Here is a 15,927-nt window from a genome sequence, read left to right on the forward strand (position 1 = left end):
TCTTTTTTTGACACCAGATCTCTAAATAAAGAGGACCTGTCATAGTTACATAGTAGGTGAGGTTGAAAAAAGACACAAGTCCATCAAGTCCAACCTATGTGTGTGATTATATGTCAGTATTACATTGTATATTCCTGTATGTTGCGGTCGTTCAGGTGCTTATCTAATAGTTTCTTGAAACTATCGATGCCTCCCCCGCTGAGACCATCGCCTGTGGAAGGGAATTCCACATCCTGGCCGCTCTTACAGTAAAGAACCCTCTACGTAGTTTAAGGTTAAACCTCTTTTCTTCTCATTTTAATGAGTGGCCACGAGTCTTGTTAAACTCCCTTCTGCGAAAAAGTTTTATCTGTATTGTGGGGTCACCAGTCCGGTATTTATATAATGAAATCATATCCCCTCTCAAGCATCTCTTCTCCAGAGAGAATAAGTTCAGAGCTCACAACCTTTCCTCATAACTAATATCCTCCAGACCCTTTATCAGCTTTGTTTCCCTTCTTTGTAGTCGCTCCATTTCCAGTTCATTCTTCGTGAGGACTGGTGCCCAGAACTGGACAGTATACTCCAGGTGCGGCCGGACCAGAGTCTTGTAGAGCGGGAGAATTATCGTTTTATCTCTGGAGTTGATCCCCTTTTTAATGCCAATATTCTGTTTGCTTTGTTAGCAGCAGCTTGGCATTGCTGAGCCCATCATCTACTAGGACCCCCAGGTCCTTTTCCATTCTAGATTCCCCCCAGAGGTTCTCCCCCCAGTGTATAGATTACATTCAGATTTTTGCCACTCAAATGCATTATTTTATATTTTTCTACATTGAACCTCATTTGCCATGTAGTTGCCCCTCCCCCCATTGTTTTGTTCAGATCTTCTTGCAAGGTTTCCACATCCTACGGAGAAGTTATTGCCCTGCTTAGCTTAGTATCGTCTGCAAATACAGAGATTGAACTGTTTATCCCATCCTCCAGGTTGTTTATGAATAAATTAAATAGGATTGGTCCCAGCACAGAACCCTGGGGGTCCCCACTACCCACCCCTGACCATTCCGAGTACCCCCCATTTATCACCACCCTCTGAACTCACCCTTGTAGCCAGTTTTCAAACCATGTACTCACCCTATGGTCCATGCCAACGGACCTTATTTTATACAGTAAACCTTTATGGGGAACTGTGTCAAATGCTTTTGCAAAATCCAGATACACCACGTCTACGGGCCTTCCTTTATCTAGATACACCACGTCTACGGGCCTTCCTTTATCTAGATGGCAACTCACCTCCTCATAGAAGGTTAGTAGATTGGTTTGGCAAGAACGAATCTTCATGAATCCATGCTGATTACTGCTAACAATACCGTTCTCATTACTAAAATCTTCTATATAGTCCCTTATCATCCCCTCCAAGAGCTTGAATACTATTGATGTTAGGCTAACTGGTCTGTAATTCCCAGGGATGTATTTTGGCCCTTTTTTAAATTTTGGTGCTAAATTGTCTTTTCTCCAATCTGCTGGTACCATTTCAGTCAGTAGACTGTCAGTAAAAATTAGGAACAATGGTCTGGCAATTACTTGACTAAGTTCCCCAAGTACCCTCGGATGCAAGCCATCAGGTCCTGGTGATTTATTAATGTTAAGTTTCCCAAGTATATTTCAAATTCTGTTCTCTGTTAACCATGGAGGTGCTTCCTGTGATGTGTCATGAGGATAAACACTGCAGTTTTGGTTACTGAAGCCCCCCGATTCCCTTGTGTAGACTGAGGAGAAGAATAAATTCAATACCTTTGCCATCTCCCCATCCTTTGTGACTAGATGTTCTTCCCCATTCTTTATGGGGCCAATATGGTCTGTCCTTTTTTACTGTTTATATACTTGTGTGTTTTTTTTTCCGCTCTCCTCAGCCATGTGTCTTTCGTGTTGTATCTTAGCCCGCCTGATTTCACCCTTACATACCTTGTTGCATTCTTTGTAAAATTTGAATGCTGATGATGATCCCTCAGCCTTGTATTTTTTGAAGGCCTTCTCCTTTGCTTTTATATGCATTTTTTCATTGGAGTTAAGCCATCCAGGACTTTTGTTTCCCAGTGGGATGCACTGCCTAATGCCCTCATTCAATATGCTCTTAACCCCATCTCTCCTGCGTGTTCTTTGTTTCTAAGATTGTATCCCAATTAATGCCTTCTAGCAAGGTTTGTAGTTTAGGGAAGTTGGCTCTTTTGAAATTCAGTATCTTTGTGTTCCCCGTATGTTTCCTATTTGTGTGGTTCATACTGAAGCCAATTGATCTGTGATCGCTGTTCCCTAAATTGCCCCGTATTTCCACATCCGTGATCAGGTCTGTATTGTTGGTAATCAGTAGATCCAGTATCACTTTATTTCTAGTTGGTGCGTCTACCATCTAACCTATAAAATTGTCCTGCGAGACATTTAGGAACTGGCAAGACTTAGACAAATGCGTGGTTCCCTCCGCCAAGTCTATGCCTAGAGAATTAAAATCCCCCATTATGATAACACTTCCCATCCTTGCTGCTAATCCAAATTGTGATAGGAGGTCCATCTCCCCCTTCTCCCTCAGGTTAGGGGGCCTATAGCAAACTCCCAGTATTATTTCCCCCTTAGCTTCATCCCTTTGGAGCTCTACCCATAAGGATTCCACCTCCTCCCTAGCCCCCTTAGTGATGTCATCTCTCACATTCACTTGTACATTAATCTTGATATATAGACATACCCCTCCCCCTATTTTACCATCTCTATCCATGCGATAAAGGGTATACCCTTGAATGGTTGCCAGCCAATCATGAGAGCTGTTGAACCAGGTCTCTGAAATTCCCACAAAATCCAAATCCTCCTCATTCAAGAGTATCTCTAGTTCTGCCATCTTGTCTACCAAGCTCCTGGCATTGGTGAACATGCCATGTAGTTTAGACCGGTCGCATATGATGCACTTATTGGGTGTTCTGACATTGCAAATAGGACTTGTTACTATACTTACCTTGGGTTTATGTGCTTTAATCAACCTACCACTAATGCCGCCAATACTACCCTCTGGATTATGTTCAATGCTGACCATTTCTACCTCTGGATCTTCCCCCCGTCGCCTAGTTTAAAAACCCTTCTAACTTTTTGGCCATCTTCACTCCCAGCAGATCTGCACCCTCCTCATTTAGGTGCAGTCCGTCCCTTCTATAGAAATAGTGACCGGCTGAGAAGTCGGCCCAGTCCTCCAGGAACCCAAACCCCTCCTTACTACACCAGCTCCTCAGCCACTTGTTTATTCCCTAATCTCCCTCTGCCTCTCTGGTGTGGCTCGAGGTACTGGCAGTATTCCTGAGAATTCTACCTTTGAGGTCCTTTATCTCAATTTAGCTCCTAAGTCCCTAAAATCGTTCTTTAGGACACTCCATCTGCCTCTGACCTTGTCATTGGTGCCAACGTGCACCATGACAGCCGGGTCTTCCTCAGCCCCTCCCAGTAATCTGTCCACCAGATCTGTGATGTGCCAAACCCAAGCGCCCGGTAGACAGCATGCAGTTTTGGTGCTTCAGGTCTTTGTCACAGATTGGCCTCTGTCCTTCTAAGAATTGAGTCCCCTACCACCAGAATCTGTCTTTCCTTTCCCTTCACTCACACCCCCCCCCCCCCACACTCTCACTGGAGGAGTTCTTCCCCTGGCAACCAGGAGAGTCCCTTAGCTCCAGCAGTGCTGGTCCCTGACTGATTTCACCATGTCACAATGGGGTGTATCTATTGGGATGTTCCAGCCCTGGATTGGCCTCCCTGGGACTTCCCTCTCTACCAGGGGCGGACTGACCATTCGCGCACTCGGGCACTGCCCGAGGGCCCCATGCCACCAAGGGGCCCCATCAGGGTTGCCAGCCTCAATAAAACCAGGGGCAGTATGTAAAAATCTGTGTTTTCTAAAAAAATCCCAAGATTATACCGGCCCTGTCTCTCCAGTACCTTTTCAGTGTGTGTACGTGTATTGTGTGTGTGTGTATACTGTGTGTGTATATTGTGAGTCTGTGTGTGTATAATCTATTGCCTGGGGGCCCCATAATCTCCTATTGCCCGGGGGCCCCATAATCTTCTCCTATTGCCTGGGGGCCCCATAATCTCCTATTGCCCGGGGGCCCCATAATCTTCTCCTATTGCCTGGGGGCCCCATAATCTCCTATTGCCCGGGCGCCCCATGAGTCGTCAGTCCACCCCTGCTCTCTACCCTTCCTGTCACCCATCTACTCGTTTCTAGTCTCCACCCGCCTCTGTGCTGGCATCTGCCAGGTACATTCCCGGCTCTCCTTTAGTATGGAGGGTCATCCTTATTTCTATTACATTCCTTGTTATAGGAATTAAAGTGATTAAAAAAAAAAAAAAAGATAAAGACAAAAGGGACAGTGTAAAAATAAAAAGTAAAAAATAAAATAATAAGTAATAAAAAAAATTAAAAAAAATTAAACCGCCCCATGCCTCCATGCTTGCATGCAGAAGTGAACACATACGTAATTTGTGCCCACGTATGTAAACAATGTTCAAACCACACATGTGAGGTATGGCGTGAGAGCAATAATTCTAGCACTAGACCTCCTCTGTGACTCTAAACAGGTAACCTGTAAAAAAATGTAAAGTGTCGCCTATGGAGATTTTTAAGTACCGTAGTTTGTCGTTGTTATTCCATGAGCATGCACAATTTTAAAGCATGATATGTTAGGTATCTATTTACTCGGTGTAACATAACATTTTATGAAAAAGAAAATTGGCTCATCTATGGTGTTTTTTTGCATTAACATTCATTAAAGCGGGAGTCCACCGGGACTCCGCGTTTTTTTTTTTTTTTTAAAAGCCAGCAGCTACAAATACTGCAGCTGCTGACTTTTAAAATAGTGACACTTACCTGTCCAGCGCGCCCGCGATGTCGGCACCCGAAGCCGATCTGTAGATGGTATCTCGGGTGCTGCCGCCGCCATCTTGGGTATGGGAATCAGGAAATGGAGCCTTTCGGCTTCATTTCCCGGTTCCCTACTGCGCATGCGCGAGCCGCGCTGGGCAATAAGGACGGTCCCCGCTGCCTCTGGGATCTGTGTGTTTTCCCAGCAGGCAGCGGGGCACTTGCGGGAAGGGGCGGGCACTTGCGGAAAGGGGCGGGCACTTGCGGAAAGGGGCGTAATATACGCCCCTTTCCGCAGAGAGCTATCCCGGAAGTGGGTACAGATACCTGTACTGTACAGGTATCTGCACCCCCCTCCCCCCTGAAAGGTGCCAATTGTGGCGCCGGAGGGGGGGAGGGTTCCGATGAGCGGAAGGTCCACTTTAGGGTGGACCTCCGCTTTAAAGTGTATTTTTTCCAAAATAATTGCATGTGAAAGGCTGCTGGGCAAATACTGTGTGATATAAAATATTGCAACGGCCACCATTTTATTCTCTAGGGTCTCTGCTAAAAAAAATATATATTATATTCGTGGGGTTCTAAGTAATTTTCTAGCAAAAAATGTTGAAAACGATTTCAACATTTCTAGAGAATGCCTGGTCTTGAACTCATTAATGATGGCCTTATACAGCTGCTGCACTGTTGCTCCGCAAAGGGACCTGGACCAGGATGATTCCTAGCAGAGGTGGACAGTTCTTGTAAGCAAGCCATCAGGCCCACAATATACTTATAGGTGCGTTTAGAAAACATTTGCACAACTCTTCATCTTTTAAAACTAGATGTAAATTTGTGCTGTGTGAATGGGCCAAAATCGATTGTTCTGAGGCTATATATAGTCTCTGCAGATCTAACGTGTGAATGGGGAAAATGCTGCATTACGGCCACTAGATGGCACTCACTATGACAGGAAAGAAGTACAGTGCATCCGCAAAGTATTCACTTCTCTTTTTTCCACATTTGTTATGTTACAGATTTATTCCAAAATGGATTAAATTAATTATTTTCCTCAAAATTCTACAAATAATACCCCATAAAAACAATGTGAAGGAAGTTTGAAATCTTTATAAATAATAAAAAAAAATAAAAAATCCTGTGTACATAAGTATCACAGCATTTGCCATGACGCTCAAAATTGAGCTCAGGTGCCTCCTGTTTCCACTGATCATCCTTGAGATGTTTCTACAACTTGGTTGGAGTTCACAGACAGTTGATTGGATATGATTTGGAAAGTCACACACCTGTCTATAGAAGGTCCCACAGTTAACAGTGCATGTCAGAGCACAAACCAAGCCATGAAGTCCAAGGAATTGTCTGTAGACCTCCGAGACCGGATTGTATGGAGGCACAGATCGGGGGAAGGGTACTGAAAAATGTCTGCAGCATTGAAGGTCCCAATGAGCACAGTGGCCTCCATCATCTGTAAATGGAAGAAGTTTGGAATCACCAGGACTCTTCCTAGAGCGGACCGCTTGGCCAAACCGAGGGATCGGGGGAGAAGGACCTTAGTCAAGGAGGTGACCAAGAACCCGATGGTCCCTCTGACAGAGCTCCAGCATTTCTCTGTGGAGAGAGGAGAACCTTCCAGAAGAACAACCATCTCTGCAGCCCTCCACCAATCAGACCTGTATGATAGAGTGGGCAGACGGAAGCCACTTCTCAGTAAAAGGCACATGACAGCCCACCTGGAGTTTGCCAAAAGACACCTGAAGGACTCTCAGCCCATGAGAAACAAAATTCTCTGGTCTGATGAAACAAAGATTGAACTCTTTGGCCTGAATGGCGTCATGTCTGGAGGAAACCAGGCACCGCTCATCACCTGGGCAATACCATCCCTACAGTGAAGCATGGTGGTGGCAGCATCATGCTGTGAGGATCTTTTTCAGTGGCAGGAACTGGGAGACTAGTCAGGATCAAGGGAAATACAAATGTAGAAATGTACAGAGACATCCTTGATGAAGACCTGATCCAGAGCACTCTGGACCTCAGACTGGGATGAAGGTTCATCTTCCAACAGGACAACGACCCTAATCACACAGCCAAGATAACAAAGGAGTGGCTACGGTACAACTCTGTGAATGTCCTTGAGTGGCCCAGCCAGAGACCAGACTTGAACCCGATTGAACATCTCTGGAGAGATCTGAAAATGTCTGTGCACCGACCCTCCCCATCCAACCTGATGGAGCTTGAGAGGTCCTGCAAAGAAGAACGGGAGAAACTGCCCAAAAATAGGAGTGCCGAGCTTGTAGCATCATACTCAACAAGACTTGAGGCTGTAATTGGGGCCAAAGGTGCTTCACCAAAGTATTGAGCAAAGACTGTGATTACTTATGTACGTGGGATTTATTTCCTTTTTTTATTTTTAATACATTTGCAAAGATTTCAAACAAACTTCTCTCACGTTGTCATTATGTGGGATTGTTTGTAGACTTGTGAGGAGAATAATGAATTTAATCCATTTTGGAATATGGCTGTAACATTACAAAATGTGGAGAAGGTAAAGCACTGTGAATACTTTCCGGATGCGCTGTATGCTCCTCATCTCCATCTAGTGGCTATAAGGCAGTGTTTTCTCTATTCACACATTCGATCTGCAGAGAATATAGTCAGTGAACATTCGATTTTGCCCAAATCTCCCATAATGAACTTTACGTGTAGTTTTGCCATCAGAGCATCGTTTGGCAGTTTAAAGTCTGATTACCCCTGCAGTGAAAAACCCCCATATTAGAGATGTATTTTGCTTTTTTCGAGGTCACCTGAGATTGCCTTCACTTTCACAACCCCAGTCCTGAAGGAGTGCATGCTCCGCAAATGCGTTGCCTAACTCTATCATTGCGTCCCGGATGTGACATCATATCTGGCTCCCCGTGCGTTCCAGACTAAAGGAAGCGTCAGCATCCACTGACCTTTTCCTTTTGTGAGTACACTTATCTGTGTATTAAAACGCACTCATTTGCTACACTTAGATTGACGCACATGCCTGGTTTTCCTGAGGTTTTTACTGAGGCTTGGATGTTTTGGCTGGTACAATGCAAGGCACCTAAATAGAACATATATATTTTTTCATCCATCCATCTCTTGCAACCTCATAAGGGCCCTGTGCAGCAGCGCTAACTTTACAAGGGACAAAATTTGTTTTTCTTCAAGTCTAAGTGGATGTCTCCTTGTCAACCCCCCCCCCCCCCCCCTCCCAATTCAAACCGCCTCACATCCACTCTCCCCTGTTGCAGTAGCTCTGAACTCAGCAATGCTGTGACAGAGAAGATAGTGGACAACACGTGTTGGTGGGAGCTCGTGTCACTGATGATGAGGGTGAGTAGTAACAGCTGGGAGTTGCTTAGTAATGTCCTAGCAACAAGGCATATGCCACCTCTAGTCGTTTTTTGGCCAAGCTTGTGGAGGTACATAAATGATCTACACTTATAGGAAGGATATTATCCAACTTTATTCAAAGCTGCACAGTTTACTTTTATCTACAGGCGCCCATTACCTGAATAGGGCAGTTTTCAAGTAAAGGTGAACTAACCCTTCAAATCTGAACTCCAGGTATGAGCTATATTTCAGGAGTCTCCAAACATTCTAAAAAAAGGGTCAGTTTACTGTCCTTCAGACTTTGGGGGGGGGGGGGGGGGGTAGATAATGCCTCAATACCAGTGCCCCATCACTGGTTTTAAAGGGAGAAATTGTGCCCCCATGTTGGTGTCAGTAGGGGGAATGGTGCCCCATCATTGTTTTCAGTTGGTGGAATAGTGCCCCATTGATGGTATCAGTTAGTGGAATAGTGCCCTATCATTGGTGTCAGTTGATGGAATAGTGCCCTATTGATGGTGTCAGTAGGGGGAATGGTGCCCCATCATTGGTTTCAGTGGGTGGAATAGTGCCCCATTGATGGTATCAGTTAGTGGAATAGTGCCCCGTGTATGGTGTTAGTAGGGGGAATGGTGCCCCATCATTGTTTTCAGTTAATGGAATAGTGTCCCATTGATGGTATCAGTTAGTGGAATAGTGCCCCATCATTGGTGTCAGTTGGTGGAATAGTGCCCTATTGATGGTGTCAGTAGGGGGAATGGTGCCCCATCATTGGTTTCAGTTGGTGGAATAGTGCCCCATTGATGGTATCAGTTAGTGGAATAGTGCCCCGTGTATGGTGTCAGTAGTTGGAATGGTGCCCCATCAATTATGTCAGTTGGTGGAATAGTGCGACATTGATGGTGTCAGTTGGTGGAATAGTGCCCCATTGATGGTGTCAGTAGGGGGAATGGTGCCCCATCATTGGTGTCAGTTGGTGGAATAGTGCCCCATTGATGGTGTCAGTAGGGGGAATGGTGCCTGAGCATTGGTATCAGTTAGTGGAATAGTGCCCCACCATTGGTATCAGTTAGTGGAATAGTGCCCCATCATTGCTATCAGTTAGTGGAATAGTGCCCCATCATTGGTATCAGTTAGTGGAATAGTGCCCCATCATTGGTATCAGTTAGTGGAATAGTGCCCCAAGGACCAGATAAAAGCTAGAAAACATTCAGCCCCCAGGCCGCAGTTTGGAGACCACTGTTGTATAGTTATGTTGGTCCAGTTTGGCACAATGTAAATGTGTATATCTCATGTCTGAGAGACCACTAGGCGAAGGTGACAGTCTCTGAAGTAGTCAGCGCTATTACAGTGATTGCCTTAATCTTCTGGGTCCTGTGGCTTCCCCTCTGCACACTGATCACAGGTGGTTGCTCGCTTGACACTGCCGCCGATCACAGGACGCCTTGTATTTTTTTTTATAAAGCAGGGGGCCCTGGTGCGTGCCTGTTCACCATTTCAGGTGCAAATCAGATCTGAATTTTTGGCTGAATTTGCACCTGAAACGGAGCCAAAGACGCACAGGACCCTTTTCCAATGTGCTCCACGGCCGCCCTAGAGCTGTGTGAACCGGCTCCATTGAGAGCCAGTCACAGTCTCCAGAATTGGATGCGGAGAAGAACGCATCCAATTCACATCAGTGTGAACCCAGGCGTACTAAGCTCTGTGGAAAGCTAGTGCAACTGCACTTGCAAAGTACACAGTCTATTTGCAGGGGCGACCCGTCTATTAAGGGCGCACAGGCGCCGGCCCGTCTATCTGAGCCACCCCCTATATGGTTAATGGATAGATGAATCTATCCATGGCCACTGCAGCCACGCCCTATTCATGTGTCCGGTGCTTTTTGGAAGCACCTGATTAGAGCCATAGGCATAGGCTTCAAAATAGGGTGGGCTCGTGGCACAGAGCATTGCGCTCGGAGCCCACCCAGGTGTGTAAGAAGAGAAAATGAATATTCACTTTTCTAACACTGAATCGCCTCTATGCCAATCAGGAAGCGCGGCCTGATACTCATTTCCCGATTGGCTGAAAGGTCAGGCGATCCTACTGGATGCCTAAGAGGAGGAGGGGGGTGCATGGCGGAAGGCACCGTGATCCACACTACAGGAGGAGGAAGAAAGCTGCCGTACACACTGCCCGCTTGATTCCTAGATGGGGCGAGTGCGGGGCTTTGATGTCCCGGCTATCCTCCTGGGGGGAGGTGGGGCGGTTGTTTGCCTCTCCGCTGACCGGGGGGGGGGGGGGCTGTTTGCCACTCCTGGGGTGTATTTATTTAAGGCTAATAGGCTGTGCACTTTGCAAACGCAGTTGCTCCAGAGCTTAGTAAATGAGGTGAAGCTTCACTTTGTAAAGAATACCCAATCACATGTAAGGGGAATTTAAAAAAAAAAAATGCATTTTTGCTTGCACATGATTGGATGATGGAATTATCACATTTACTAGTAGCTTATAAATGTGATAATCATCCATCATCCAATCATGTGCAAGCAAAAATGCATTTTTTTTTTTTTAATTCCCCATACATGTGATTGGGTATTCTTTACAAAGTGAAGCTTCACCTCATTTACTAAGCTCTGGAGCCAGTCTATTGGCCTTTAGTAAATCCACCCCCTATGTGTCCTAATTCCTCTTCATTACCCATCGTCCCTCTCGTATGATGGATACCTCTTTACTCCACACAAGTCTATATTTTTTCTGCTCTGATAATTATTCATAGAAAGCTCTATACATCAGTTCAGCCCTGCTTATTATCCAAAAAGCAATCTCCGGTAATCACTCGGTTTGTTCTATAGGCACATAACCGTCTACAACTCTTCCCATTGTTCAATTACAATAACTTCTCGCTCCGACTCCTTCTAGTGCTCTATACACAATCCATATCTCCTCATTGCTTTATGTAACTGCTCCCTGTAATTATTTCTATTGCTCCATATAATTGCCCACAGCAAACTATTTCACACACCATTTCTCATTTAAAGTAAAACAAATAACTGTGTTGTACTTATATTTCATACTGTATTCTGTAAATCCCTCCCCCCCCGGAACTTGACCGGGAGACTCACCTGCGAGGTCACCCAGACGTCCCATCTGGAGGTTCTGCTCAAGGTGGAGGTCAGTGGCCCTCGCCCTCTGCTTTTCTGTATAACCTGCGATCAATAAAAAATATGCCACTGATCATAATGTACATCAAGAGGATTGAAGTTCATTTTATGTTATAGTCTATGTATATATATATCTCTATCTATCTATCTATCTATCTATCTATATATATATATATGGTACAAAGCATTGAAAAGTAATTTACAAATTAAATAAATTGATTTTGTTTTTTCATTTTGCGCTTTTTCAATGTGAAATGTGTAATATATATATATATATATATATATATATATATATATATATATATATATATATATATATATATATATATATATATATGTTTGAAAATATTCACTAACAAAGCAAACTAAAAAAAAAAGTTTTAATTGTTAATCGTTTATAAAATGTGAAAAAAAAAAAAAAAAGAAGGAAAATAATAATTAAATGGAGGAGAATAGGGAGTTAGTTAAAGCGGAGGTCCACCCTAAAGTGGACCTTCCGCTCATTGGAATCCTCCCCCCCCCCTCCGGCGCCACAATTGGCACCTTTTCAGGGGGGAGGGGGGGTGCAGGTACCTGTACAGTACATGTATCTGCACCCACTTCCGGCGTAGATTCTGCAGAAGTTACGCCCCTTTCCGCAGATATCTACGCCCCTTTCCGAAAGTCCCCCCGCTGCCTGCTGGGAAACACACGGATCCCAGAGACAGCGGGGTCCATCCTTATTGCGCAGCGCGGCTCGCGCATGCGCAGTAGGGAACCGGGAAATGAAGCCGAAAGGCTCCACTTCCTGATTCCCATACCCAAGATGGCGACGGCAGCACCCGAGAGACGATCGAGAGATCGGCTTCGGGTGCCGACATCGCGGGGCGCGCTGGGCGGGTAAGTGTCACTATTTTAAAAGTCAGCAGCTGCAGTATTTGTAGCTGCTGGCTTTAAAAAAACAAAAAACGGTGGAACTCCCGCTTTAAGGCTGATTAGAGTAAATTAAGGGTTAAACAGAGGAACATTTGTTCATCCCCATTGACAGGTCAAAGAACCGATCCTGAAAGTATTGATTTCAGGTATCGGTGCATTTGCACGAGTATCGATATTTGTTCAAATACTCGGTATCAGCAACGATACGATACTAGTATTGGTGCAACCCTATATATATATATATATATATATATATACACACACACACACACACATTATATATATATAGATGTATGTATATGTGTGTGTGTATATATATATGTATTATATATATATATATATATATACATACATATATATATATATATATATATATATATATATATATATACAGTATATGTTAAAATCACCTTTGCCTGCTTATTGTAAAGGATGTTATTAGTTCTGATGAATTGTGGAGACGTTGCGAAGATCAACCAATCAAATCCCAGTAGCCAGTTTCCAGTAGGGATGCACCGATACAATTTTTTTTTTTTTACAATGAATACGAGTACTGATACTTTTTTTTTTTTTTTTTTTTAGTACTCGCCGATACCGATTAACGATACCGACCGCAACTGTTTAGTGTTTCACTTCAGCTGTCAGCAATGGTACAAAGCATTGAAAAGTTATTTACAAATTAAATAAATTGATTTTGTTTTTTCATTTTGAGCTTTTTCAACGTGAAATGTGTAAATATATGTTGGAAAATATTCACTAGCAAAGCAAACCAAAAAAAAAGTTTTAATTGTTAATCGTTTATAAAATAGACGTGAAAACAAAAAAAAAAAAAAAAAAGCAGGAAAATAATAATTAAATGGAGGAGAATAGGGAGCTAGTTAAGGCTGATTAGAGTAAATTAAGGGTTAAACAGAGGAACATTTGTTCATCCCCATTGACAGCTCAAAGAGCCGAGCCTGAAAGTAACAATTTCAGCTATCGGTGCATTTGCACGAGTACCGATACTTGTTCAAATACTCGGTATCGATACCGATACTAGTATCGGTGCAACCCTATATATATATATATATATATAATATGCTGAAATCACCTTTGCCTGCTTATTGCAAAGCATGTTATTATATCTGATGTAAAAAAAAAAAAAAAAAGAGAATGAGAAAGAAAAGTGGAGACGTTGCGAAGATCAACCAATCCAATCCCAGTAGCCAGTTTCCAGTAGGGATGCACAGATACCATTTTTTTTTTTTTACAATGAATACGAGTACTGATACTTTTTTTTTTTTTTAGTACTCGCCGATATCAATTTCCAATATCTACCGCAACTGTTTTGTTTTTCACTTCAGCTGTCAGCAATGGTACAAAGAACAAATGAAATAAATAGATTTTTTTTAAATTTAGGACTTTTTCCAATGTGAAATGTGTAAAATATATATGTGTAAAAATATTCACTAACAAAGCAAACAAAAAAAAGTTTTGTTTATCGTTTATAAAAATAGACGTGAACAAAAGAAAAAAAAGTAGGGAAATAATAATAATTAAATGGGGGAGAATGGGGAGTTAATTAAGGCTGATTAGAGTAAATGAAGGGTTAATAAGGGGTTAAACAGAGGAACATTTGTTCATCCCTTGGATCTGCAGATGAAAAAACAGAAATATACAAAAAGAAACAATGTTTCTTTTTATTTTAGTGTTTCAGGAGCTGAGCAATGTTGTTAATAAACATTGCCGGCTGCTTTTTTTTTTTTTTTTTTTTTTTGACAGCTCCAATTACCGTACTTCTTTAACACAGGGGAGAACCGCTGACAGCTCAAAGAACTGAGCCTGAAAGTATCAGTTTCAGGTATTGGTGTATTTGCACGAGAACAAATACTCAATATCAGCACCGATACCGATATTAGTATCAGTGAAACCCTAGTTTCCAGTATAAAGTAGGAGTTTAACCACTTCAGTTCCAGAAGATTTGGCTGCTCAATGACCGGGCCATTTTTTGCAATACAGCACTGCGTCGTTTTAACTGACAATTGGGCGGTCGCGCGACGCTGTAGTCAAACAAAATTGACATCCTTTTTTCCCCACAAATAGAGCTTTCTTTTGATGGTATTCAATCACCTCTGCGGTTTTTATTTTTTGAACTATAAACAAAAAAAGGGCGACAATTTTGAAAAAAAATGCAATATTTTGTACTTTTTGCTATAATAAATATCCCCAATTTACAAAAATAAATGTTTTCCTCAGTTTAGGCCGATACGTATTCTTCTTCTACATATTTTTGGTAATAAAAAAATCGCAATAAGCATATATTGATTGGTTTGCGCAAAAGTTATAGCGTCTACAAAATAGGGGATATATTTATGGCATTTTCATTATTATTTATTTTTTTATTTTTTTTACTAGTAATGGCGGCGATCTGTGATTTTTTTTTTTAACAAAACTGCAACATTATGGCGGACACATCGGACACTTTTGACACATTTTTGATACGATTGACAATTATACAGCAATCAGTACTATAAAAAAAAATTATTACTGTATAAATGTCAGTGGCAGGGAAGGGGTTAACACTAGGGGATGATCAAGGGGTTAACTGTGTTCCCTAGTGTGTGTTCTAACTGTAGGGGGAGGTGACTGACTATAGGAGATGACAGATCGTGGTTCCCAGCTCGTAGGAACTCACAATCTGCATCTCCTCTCCTCACAGAACAGGGATTTGTGTGTTTTGTGGGATTTGTGTTTACACACACACACACACACACACGTCCTTGTTCTGGCTCTCATGCCCGTGATCACGCATGGCTGGTGGTCATCGTGACATCGTGACACGCGCGCCTGCTATCCCACTTAAAGGAGCCAACGTACAGCTACGACGGTTCGTGGGATCATGCCGACCTGCCATTGTATAATGATGGCTGCTGGTCGGCAAGTGGTTAATTAATAGAGGCAAAAGCTCTCTATGCTGTAATATTTAAAGAATTCCGGATGTGGATACTTTATCCATACTGTCAGGGCCTGGATCTGAACACACGACCTTTGCTGTGCCTGGTGATGTCTCTTCTTGCTGAGCCACCAGGGATGCTGGACAGCTACAAGGACAATGCCTCAGATATTCCTGCCTTTTTGTTTCTCAAGAACTTTGAACTCTTTGCTCCTTTCATGAACTTCCTATTTGAACAATGCCTTTGCACTTCCTGTTTGCCAGATTATTGTGCTCTCTCCAGACAATATCTCTCTCTTGACACTCCGGCTGCCGTCTGTTTCTTCCTTACCACACACTACCAACCTTTGGCTTGTTTATTGACTACGCTTCTGCTTGATCCCTACCTGCTATATCTTCTATTGTCCCCCGGCTTGCTCACCTTCTAGTGGGGTGATCTTGAAGACAACAACCTGGTACTAACACCCAGCAAAACCCATCTCCCCCGTCAGGAGCTCTGGTGCACACCAGTTAGTGCTTGGACCCTGCACCTCGGGTGAGCCCGCTTCATCCACCAGGGTGACCTGCTTGTTTACTTATCCAGCTGGTTGGTGGGAGCCTCTCTACTGCTATTTCTACTGCTCCCCAAGCCTGACCTCTGACTGTGACAATTTCATGTAACTATATACAATGGAAGAGAGTGATAGGTGATCCGAGATCTACACATCAAGTTAAGACCTGCT

General features: G+C 43.2%; 1 protein-coding gene across 1 annotated transcript in view; it reads right to left on the minus strand.

Moving 5' to 3' along the window:
• The window catches only part of IQCH (IQ motif containing H), a 284,802-nt gene that overhangs the window by 179,260 nt on the left and 89,615 nt on the right, over positions 1 to 15,927 (minus strand). The window contains exon 11 of the mRNA XM_077469103.1: positions 11,320 to 11,403. Coding sequence (XP_077325229.1) covers positions 11,320 to 11,403 — 84 coding nt within the window. The remainder of the gene's footprint in view (positions 1 to 11,319; positions 11,404 to 15,927) is intronic.

This window comes from Lithobates pipiens, unplaced genomic scaffold, assembly GCF_037356315.1.
Source record: "Lithobates pipiens isolate NorthernLeopardFrog02 unplaced genomic scaffold, aLitPip1_a1.2 Scaffold_8, whole genome shotgun sequence".
Taxonomy (NCBI): domain Eukaryota; kingdom Metazoa; phylum Chordata; class Amphibia; order Anura; family Ranidae; genus Lithobates; species Lithobates pipiens.